The sequence below is a fragment of the Molossus molossus genome, unplaced genomic scaffold, assembly GCF_014108415.1.
Source record: "Molossus molossus isolate mMolMol1 unplaced genomic scaffold, mMolMol1.p scaffold_m16_p_8, whole genome shotgun sequence".
Taxonomy (NCBI): domain Eukaryota; kingdom Metazoa; phylum Chordata; class Mammalia; order Chiroptera; family Molossidae; genus Molossus; species Molossus molossus.
Genome location: NW_023425402.1, coordinates 70,681,796 through 70,691,991, shown reverse-complemented (window position 1 = coordinate 70,691,991; position 10,196 = coordinate 70,681,796). Strand labels below are relative to the sequence as shown.

At 44.1% G+C, this 10,196-nt stretch overlaps 1 protein-coding gene across 1 annotated transcript; it reads right to left on the bottom strand.

Annotated features, from left to right (window-relative positions):
* Window positions 1–3,956: 3,956 nt before the first annotated feature.
* Window positions 3,957–9,766, bottom strand: MARCKS (myristoylated alanine rich protein kinase C substrate). Its single transcript, XM_036248959.1, has 2 exons — window positions 9,263–9,766; window positions 3,957–7,459 (listed from the first exon to the last, which is right to left on the bottom strand). Exons 1-2 carry the CDS (start codon window positions 9,362–9,364, stop codon window positions 6,566–6,568), a joined length of 996 nt encoding a protein of 331 aa, XP_036104852.1. The 5' UTR covers window positions 9,365–9,766; the 3' UTR covers window positions 3,957–6,565.
* Window positions 9,767–10,196: the final 430 nt, after the last annotated feature.

The following is a 10,196-nucleotide window of genomic DNA, read 5'->3' as shown; positions in this document are numbered from 1 at the left end:
CTGTCAATGAGTCCTGTCATAAGAGCCTCTGAGCTCTACAGTGAATATAATTTTTCTTTTAAAAGTGTCAGTTTCACTGACCCATTCTCCATGACAGGTGTTTCAGTATTTTGCTGGGGAAATGAGTACTTTCTGTTGACCAACACCTTCTATTTAGTGTGCTGCTTCATCAAGTGCCAACATGCATGTCTCCACGACTGGTGATTGCTGAGTCTCATCATGCTCATAAATTTCCAGACATTTTTCTTACATGGAGTAAGGTGTTATGTAGATACATTTTGATGACATTTAAATATAATTATACAGCATTAATTAGAGGGTAAGAAAAAAATTGCAGTGCCTCCCATTTCTTTGAAATTGTGTAAACAGAAGGCTTCCCAGCATGACACCCCAACTAAAATTTAGGGATGTGCCAACACTTAAGTATGTAAATCCATTTTGAGTAAAGTAAATATTGAATTCCATTTATCTTTTAGCACATTCCCAAGCAGCATCTTAACAAAATTTAAACTGATTTCATTTATATAATTCTATATTTTAAAAGATAATCTACCATGAGTCAATTTGAGCATTATTTATATTGTTTGAATCAAGTAAGTTTAAGTCTATAAATGTATAATAATACTAAACAAACAAATTCCATCATTGGTCACCTTTGGAAAAATTAGGGAACCAACTCATTCTGAAATTCAGTAAATAAGGTATTAACATTTATTCTGCCTTTTCACTGTGACATGTAGTTCAGAACAACCAAATGGTTGGCGAAGGAAAGGTCTCTTTATAGAAGTAACTGAACAAATAAAAAAGGAATGACAATTAACATAACACCATTTGGCAACCCTAAATTAATTAATGGATTAAAGTAGAGATCAATGGCTTGAAACATCACAAAAAGAGAAACAACCAGACATTATGTATTTCATGACAGAATTATACACCATCATCTATATTGTCCTTTGAACCTGAATTAGATCAAACCTTTAGATCTAATGCTCAATTTACAGAAAATACAATACAGAAGACAAAGGAATATATTGAATGATAGCATGAGGTGCCATTGGCAAATTCATACTGTTGAAAATATAGAACAGTTTCTTGCACAAATAAATTGCAAGGAAAAAACAAAGAGATGGATAAATTTGAACATAATATTACATAGTATTTTTAGACAATATTTTTACTATTTGTGTTCCAGAGATCTTTCTTATCGATTCATTAATCAAGAATTCAGATTGAGGTTATAATCTACCTTTCTAATTTTTAAGCTATTTTTTCTCTTTTCTAGGGTAATAATAACAATCAAATTCTCAAGCTAGAAAGCAGCCTCTTTTTCCATTGAGAGAAGAGAAAAAGCAAGTATGTAAAATTCTTTACATCCTTAGATAAAGACAGACTATTTTCCCATTCTTACCCTGGAGTCCTGCAATAGTTAGCTAGGGCAGCCATATTAAAATAACACATACTGGGTGGCTTAAACAACAGAATTTTCTCACAGGTCTGGAGTCCAGAAGTCCAAAATCAAGGTGCTGACAGGTTTGGTGTCTTCTGAGGCCTCTCTGCTAAGGTTGCAGGTGGCCACCCTCACATGGCCTTTTCCCTAAGTGCGTGTGTCCCTGGTGTCTCTGTGTGTCCAAATTCATTTTTATTCTTATGACACCAGTCAGGTTGGGTAAGTGCCCACCCTAACAGCCTTATTTAACTTAAGCACCTCTTTGAAGGCCTCATCACCAATGCAGTCACATTCTAAAGTACTGGGGGGTTAAGGCTTCAACGTGGACTTTGGGAGGACACAACTTCCAGCCCACAAGTCCATTCAGAATATCACTATATTTATCTGTAACAGCAATGCCATATTCTTGAACGGTTTGACATTTTGAAAGTCAACGTTGGTTCCTGAAGCTCATGGAATTAATTACATGAGCTATACTTCGCAGACAGTGTGTATCTTAACATTCCTACTCCCTCCTTGACTATCAGCCTCTAAGGCTCCCCAGAGCTCTCCAATATGGTAGCCACATGTGAACAATGAGCACTTGAAATGTGGCTGGTCCAAACCAAGGTGTAAGTATAAAACACACTGGATTTCAAAAACCTGGTAAGAAAAAAGTAGTAGAGTATCTCAACAGTATTCACATTGATTACACATTTAAGTATGTTGGATACACAGATTATTAATTTTAGTGTTTCTTTTAAAGAAATGTGATTACTAAAAAAGTCTTAAAATCAATTTGGCTCACATTATATTTCTATTGGATGGTGCGTTCCAAATTTCATCTGTGTCCAAGAATGGCTTTGAGGGCTTTCTTAAGACTTCCAATTGATAACTCTCCCTGAGAATTCCTTCCCTATTCTCACCCCCACTAATTACCTAGGTACAGAATTCTAGCACTATATCCAGTCCTTAAGTCACATGTCAAATCTAAGGGACACGTGCCTGCTTGTTAAGAAGACAATCTTTAATTGAGATTTGTTTTATTTACTGAAATCTTAAGTGATGAGTAGTCCTGTCACCTTTCACCTTTCCCAAAACATGGATTGTAACAACAGCAACTGACAGGTAGTCTTTTTTCATTTACTAGTACTAAAAAGGCTTATCCTCTAATTTTACCAAAACACTAGAAATGCAATTATGAGGATATCTAGAATTTTGCAATAATTATTTTATATACTCATAGCTGCTAAATCTTACAAGGGTGGATTATTATTATTTTTTGTCTTAAAGTTCAAATTGAGAACTGTAGACAGCATTTCGGGATCAGAAATTTTATCACTTTTTCAGGAACATAAAATATGGTTAACATTCACACCTTTTAAAAATATTTTCCATTTTTAAAATAGCATTGCTGGGTGTAATTTAAAGGGGTGCTACAACTTCAATCCCCAGTGGGGGTTGAACATTTACAGATTGAAAGCCTTTTAAAATTCCTATTAGCTACACCCTGCTTTAAGCACTTTCAGATAGCTGGGAAGTGGAGAGGAAAACAGTGCTTGATTTGCAGAGTGAACAATTAAAAAAAGAAGAAGAAAGGAGCTAACAGCCCAGTTACTTAACCACTTTTTTTCTTCTTCTAATTTTCAAAGCTACTTTGGGTTATCTCTGTTAACTACATCCCACTTTCAGTTCGATCTACTGAAAATATGTGAATTCAAAAGCACCTTTCTCCCAAATCCCTAACTTTAACTGAAAAATTGTGTTTATATTCATAAGGGATAATGTACAGAAACTGCATTGTTTTTCAAATTAAGTTCCATCGTTAAAATTTTTTCCTTGCCCTGGCCGGTTTGGCTCAGTGGTTAGAGCGTCAGCCTGCAGTCCAGAGAGATCCGGGTTCGGTTCCTGATAAGGGCGCGTACCTCGGTTGCAGTTTGTCCCTGGCCCTGGTTGGTCATGTGGGTGGTGGCCACTCGATGTGTCCCTTTCACATCAATGTTTCTCTCTCTCTCTCTCTCTCCCACTCTATCTGAACCAAAAATGGAAAAATGTCCTCGGGTGAGGATTAAAAAATTTTTCTTTCCTTGTGAGCATATAACTCAGCTTCACCAAAGTATGCCAAGCATACCTTCTAAATTCCTTAACTGAATAAGTTATACTTACCATCAACAGTTAAGATTTAAAATTTTTCTCTAAAACTTGCATTTCTAAAATTAAATTTGTAAAAAATCCTATTTTAGCAAGATTTATTATATCAATTGGTAAAACTTTATTTTACAAGCAATAGGAATTGGATCAAATGATTATTATAATCCAGAGGAAGTATTTTATAACCATAGCAAATGTCATTATACATACTGCCAATACAGATTTAATAGACAATACTGAACTGTACAAGAGTTATTTATTTTTCCTTAATCTCAAAGCTATTTTTAGTAATACAAAAAAGCCATATTAACATTTTTCCATTAGAAAACAATGTGATGTACAAAACTTTGGATGAAAAGATATATGTCAAATCTCATTTAATCACTTGGTGGAAAACCCACCACTCCATCAATACCACCCAAAGTGTTTTAGGCAATGATTAAAATAAAAATAATGCATCTTAATAAATTCCAGCTGTTAAAACAAACCTAGCAAATATAGTTGGCTACACAATATTTTTGACTACTCAGGAGTTACTTTATTTTTTTAAATCCTTTTTCTGAATCCTACCACATACCAGGCACTGAACTTGGCCAAGCAGGTATTTAAGAAAAAGTAAAGTGGGAAAGACCTGATATAGCAGTCCTTTGGTCACCAGATTTGACTTTGAACTTTCAAGAATCCTCCAAAATCAAGAAACCCCAACTGAAAGTACACTCTTCCAAGCATTATATGATTTTATTAATGAGGAAGGTGTTTGATAAGAAGGGGTTATGAACTATTATTTGATCCATTATTCCAATTAAGAGAGCATTCCAAAAGCTAATTTGTTAATGAGTTAAAGATTTGGCATTCAGTTGTTACAAATGTGGTTCACCGCCTTACTGTGAACCCTACAAGGCACACTGCTCAAAAACAGTAAAGCAGGTGTGCGTAAACAATTTTCCTTTGTATTTAAGTAATGGTAATTGATACACATCTTTATCTTAAAATTCAACTGAGTTTAGGGTACAGTAAAGAAATCCAGTTATAAAGTGGTAAAGAACAAAGGAGGTAAACTAGTAGGATTATTACTATATAAGGAAGTATTATTCTCTATCTTTTCCTTTGAGTAACAAGATGCTAATGCACTACTTTCATTAAAAAAACTGCTTACAATTATTGAATTGAGACAAGTACTAAAGGCCCATAAACTGACAATGTCATCCATTCATCACCATTACTTCTTTACATAAGCATGTTTTCCTAAGGTATAACACATAATCTAAGCAATAATTTGGAAATCAGCCAAGCATTAAGCAATAACAGTGGCAGGTAATACAGCATCAACTTTTGAAACACATTTGGCCATTTTTCAGGACCCATCTGCAGTTTGAATTAAATAGACTCAGTCATTATCAATTTAAGTTTCTGGATCTGCATGACAAAAAAATTTTTGTTCTATTAAATTTTCACAGATATTTAAATTGTCTTCAGGTCTCAGCACTTTTGTATTAAAGGACTTATTCTGACATGCTATGTAACTATAATAAAAATAACTGTTCAGTTTTTAAATGAAAAATAAATGCAGATAAATGGTAACAGATTTGACATGGAATGTTATAAGTTCTTCCTGTATGTAATCTGACACTGCTGATTATTAATTTCAGAGTTTGAAAACTTCAGATTAAAAACCACAAGATAATTTACTGTTTGATGGCATGCAAGATCTTCCTCAAAATTATCCTAAGACCTAGAAATCTCAGTATTTTATCAGAACATAAAGAAACACAACAGATTTGTACATTTTATTCACATTTATTTTTCGCTTTTAGTGTGCTCACAGAAAATTAGAACACCTTAAGCAGGAGTTTAATAGCAATTTTTGTAAGCAAAGTTACATTCCATCTCTAAGTCAAATTGGTCAAAGCTTCTCCAGTATTTACAAAACATGATAGACAAGATGCTACACAAAACCATTGCATCTGAAGATTTTTTTCCTTTATTCTCAAAGACGACTGGAAAAGAAAGCATTGTCTGCTGTAATCAAAAACATACCACAGTATAAACAGTAACCATTCCACTTATCACAGCTTGGTTGAGTTTAAAATTTGTGTTTAAAAGGTCCAAGATGACTGCAGTTTTACAAAAAATGGGCAGGGTGGAAAGTTGCAAACTTCATGTGCTTCTGGATATCAAGATTTGTTTTTATACAATAGTCACAGTTAAAAACACCCTGCTGGTAATACATAATTACACTTTATTAAGGTCATAAACCAGCAATAAACAATAAGCCTATACAACTTGTAGTTCTACTTAATCACTGACTGGTACAGCTAACATGAGATAAGTGAAAAGTTCCTATGGTTTAAATGAACTCCTAAGACTATAATCTTTTTAAAAATCTGGGTATTGGTGTTTTCTCTTTCCTTCTTAGTCAAGACTTGTAGTGTTGTAAACCTGCCTCACAAAATACATCCTAATAACTTTTCTTTAAAAAAAAAAAAAAAAAGACTAAGCCTTTACACCATCCTTTGTAGAGTGGCACATTATCTTGGCAATGCTATGCACCACTGAGATTCCCCATCGTGGCCCCTATCACTTCATCGGATACCTATCCCTTTCTGACCCACCCATCTCCTTCATATATGGGCATGTCCACAGATTGACAAAGAAAGTTTACATTTTTGAATAAAAAGATGCAAAGTATGCAAAAAACATTAATACTGATGCAAAAAAATAAAAATAAAAGAGGAACAAGGCAGAGGAAGGTGTTTAAGCTCTCCTCGACCTGTTGGAATGGTGGTAACAGAATGATATGAGATGGGATCTGTGGGGAGGGGGGAAAAACAAAATTTGCTGTTTAAAAGTAAGAAAAAAAAAAAAAGACATCTTTAAAATCAATCCCTGGTTGTAGACAAGTTCTCCAAAACCAGTACCTGGCACCACTCCAACAAACAAACGGGGGAGAAAAGTTCTTCGATTATCTCATAAAAGCTTGCCCTTCTACTCTGCCGCCTCCGCCGGGGGGGCTTCCGGACTGCACTCGGGCTGGGCCTCCTGTGAGGGGGCTGCGCAGGCTGACGAGGCTGAGACCGCCGCCTCCTCCGCGGGGGCCGCCTCCTGCTCCGGGGACGCGCCGGGGCCCGCGGCCGAGGGCGCCTCGCAGGCGGCGGCGCTGGCCCCCGCCTCCTCCGCCTTCTCCTCGGCCTTGGCGGGCTCCTCCGCAGCTTTGGCCTCCTCGCCGGCGGGCGGCTTCTCGGGCGCGACGGCGGCCTCCTCGGGCTTGGCCTCCTGCGGGTCGCCGCCCGCCGCCCCTTCCTCGCCCGCCGCGGCCTCCTCGCCGGGCGCCCCCGCGGGCTCCCCGGAGGCCGCGCCGGCCTCTGCGGCGGCTGCAGCGGCGCCCCCAGCGGCCTCGTCCTTGCCGCCTTCGGCGGAGGCCCCCGCGGCGCCCTCGGCCTCACCGCCCTCTCCCACCTCCTTCTTGTTCTTCTTGAAGGAGAAGCCGCTCAACTTGAAAGACTTCTTGAAGGAAAAGCGCTTCTTTTTTTTTTTCGGGGTCTCGTTGCTGGGCGAGGGCGTGGCCCCGTCCTCGGCCTTGGGCGAAGACGTCGAGGAGGCGGCCGACGCGGCTTCGCCCTCCGCGGCCGTGGGCGAGCCGGGCTCGGCGGCCTCGGCCTCCGCGGGGCCCTCCTTCTCGGCGGGGCTGGCCCCGGCCTCGGGCGCGGCGGCCGGCTCCTCTTTCTCTGCGGCGGCGGGCGACACCGCTCCGCTCCCCGAGGCCGCGGGCTCCTCCTTGTCGGCGGCCGGGGCGCTGCCGTTGGCCTGCAGCTCCTCCTTGGCGCCCGGCTCGGCGGCCGCGGGAGAAGCGTCGCCGTTTACCTTCACGTGGCCATTTTCCTGCGGGGCAGAAAAAGCGGGAGCGTCACTGCTGCGGCCCAGGCGCCGCCGTCCCCGCCCCCACCCCTGGGCCGGGAAGAACCAGCTTCTCCCCCGGGCCCATCGGGCGCTGGAGCCGCAGTCTCCCTGCACGGGGAGGCGGGAGTAGATGCCCAGGCAAGAATTCTAGGCAGAAACGGGGGCAGTGCCATCTGGGGCGCTCTGAAGGCATGGCCGTAGCCTCAGCTACCCAACAAATGCCCTACGGATTTGAAAGGTCCGAGTCCAAAATGTGGAAAGCAAAGGGTCAACCCATTCCAGCCCTGGCCTCAGGGCTTTGGTAGAAAGGAGCCACGTAACACGGTACGCCAAACGCCCTGTGGACGAAGGCACGGAGCCAGAGTTGGTGGTCTGCGTCCAGATTACACATCCCCTTTCTCCCTAAACCCCAAAGGTCTCTGGAAAACACCCAGAAACTCCCAGGGGGAATCACCGCTCCAGCCAGAAGCGCCGGGGCTGCGCCCGCAAAGGCCCTACGCCCGCTGGGAGTCAGCAGGGGGCGCTGCGCCTCCACCGCACGGAGTTGGGCGCCGGCGGCGAGCCCGGAGGGGCGGGGCCGCCGAGCCACCGGCCCTGCCCAGCCTGGCCCTGCCCGCCGGCCGAGGCGCCCCCGAGCCCGGATCGCGCAGCCGAGAGTCCGCAAACAAAGCTCAGGTGGCTTGCCGGAAACCTAGTCGGAATAAAACCAACAAGGCAGGGGGAAACCCATTATTTCTAAGGTCTGGCCCCTGCTTCCACGCCCACTTTCGCCCGGGATTCTGCGATGCCGGGGCGCGGCTCATTTTGCATTTTTAACGGGTTGAAAACCTCTTGGCAGAGTTTGCCTTCTCCAATAGGTTAGAGTAGGCGAAGCAACACGGCCTCTGCTCTAGGAAAAGAGGCGTGGTGGGTGCCCAGTGTTTGCGAAGCAGCCACCCATGGCCGACCTCTCGTGCCCACCCAACCGTGGCCATCCGCCTGGGTCTGTGCAGCGCCAGGGCGGCCCACGCCGTGGTCGAGGAGCCACGCACACGAACAATCCCGACCGATACACACTAATTGCCCTTTCTCAACTACCTGGACAGATTCTTCAAGGATTCAAGAGCCTTCCCATCCCAGAGACACCATTTAAAAATCAAATGGATGTGCAATTCCAGAGAGCAATGAATAAAGACTTAGAAATAGTGGGAACGCTTCATCGAAAGATAGTGAAACCCAGCTCCAACCAGCTAGCCAGCCGCCTTTCCAAGAACCCAGGGCACGCCGCCTCGGCACAATAATAGCACTTCCCTGCTCGCTTTTCTCCACCGCCATCCCAGTGCGCGCCCCCCACCCCCTCTTCCCCTACCCATGCACACAATCACACCAGTTCAGAATCTTGAAGGCGACCCAGTCTCGACAACAAACGCGAGGGCCGCCCATACACCTTTGTGCCCACCAAACACAAATGCAACCTGGCTGGGGACGGCGGGGGGTTAGCATCTAGCTAGTCACATTCTGCCAAGCTCCAAACACGCCATTTTAGACGATTTATTACTTCTTTCCTCCCGTCTACACAAGAATTCGCCAGGTTTCTCCCGGAACCATTCCTTTGGAGCAGGAGGGAGACCTCTCCTATGAGAAATTGACAATTGAGGATATCGCTTTCCATTTCAACTTTCAGATTGGAATCTAGCCACGCTCCTCTCCGCCGAATGCGCCTCAGGAGCGACCAGGAGGAAAAGGGAAGCGTCGGGACTAGAGAAAGACATCAAAGAAATAAGCAGTATCACAGGTAGAATTTACCTGCCCGTTCGCTTTGGAGGGCGACGAGGCCACAGCCGCCTCCCCGGGCCTCTCCGCGGCGGCTTCTCCCTTCGCAGCGGTCTTGGAGAACTGGGCACCCATGCTGACTTCTTCAACAAAGAAACTCAACAGATCCAAGGAGGGAACAAAGAGCCTCGGGTCGGTGTAACGACGGGGTGAGCAGCAGTAGCGGCGGCAGCAGCGGCGGCAGCAGCAGCAGCACACACACCGGAGGGAGGGGGGAGTGGGGGTGGTGAAGAGGACAGAACAGAACCGATTAAATACACTCCGGATAAAAAAATTTTAGTCGAAGAGATCAAAAAGCAGCAGCGCAGGAGGGAGGGGAAAGGGTGGAAAAGTCGAGCACAAAAAAGAAGCCCAAGTGCAGTTTTTTAAAAAAATAAGTAATAAAAAAATCCCAGATTTGTAGCCGCACTGTAGACAAGAGGAAAATGGAGAAATCTCCCTGGTTGCTAATAAGATGCGGGGTCCAACGCCCAAGTGCACAGATGAATGGGCTCGCGGGCGCTGACGCGGCCCCCGCGCGCGCCGGCCAATCCGCGCGCCGCACACAAAGCAGGGGGCGGAGCCTGCGCGCCGGGCGAACAATGGAGCCGCGTTTTGCAAACGGTTTGAAAATCAGCCTTAGACCGAGAATTAATGTCCTCCAAATAAATAAATCAGTTAAAAATACATGGCTCTCGCCTACCTCTGCTGAAAATAATAATGCATCACTCGGTGGCTTGCTTTGTTTGTAATTAATTAACGCGGGAGGGGGGTACTTGTGGATGGGGGCGGAGAAAGCGTTAACTTGACTCGCTTTGACTCTTGTCGGTCTATATCCGTGTCTGTCTCCCTCCACTCCCTTCCCTCCCCCATCTTCCCCGTGTGTGTGTGTGTGTGTGTGTGTGTGTGTGTGTGTGTGTGTGTGTGT

What these genes read in the sequence shown, in the direction of transcription:
- MARCKS (XM_036248959.1), bottom strand. Translation starts at nt 9,364, where the DNA reads ATGGGTGCCCAGTTCTCCAAGACCGCTGCGAAGGGAGAAGCCGCCGCG. An exon ending in CCTCCAAAGCGAACGGGCAG is followed by an intron (nt 7,460 to 9,262) that starts GTAAATTCTACC and finishes TCTGCCCCGCAG; the next exon opens with GAAAATGGCCACGTGAAGGT.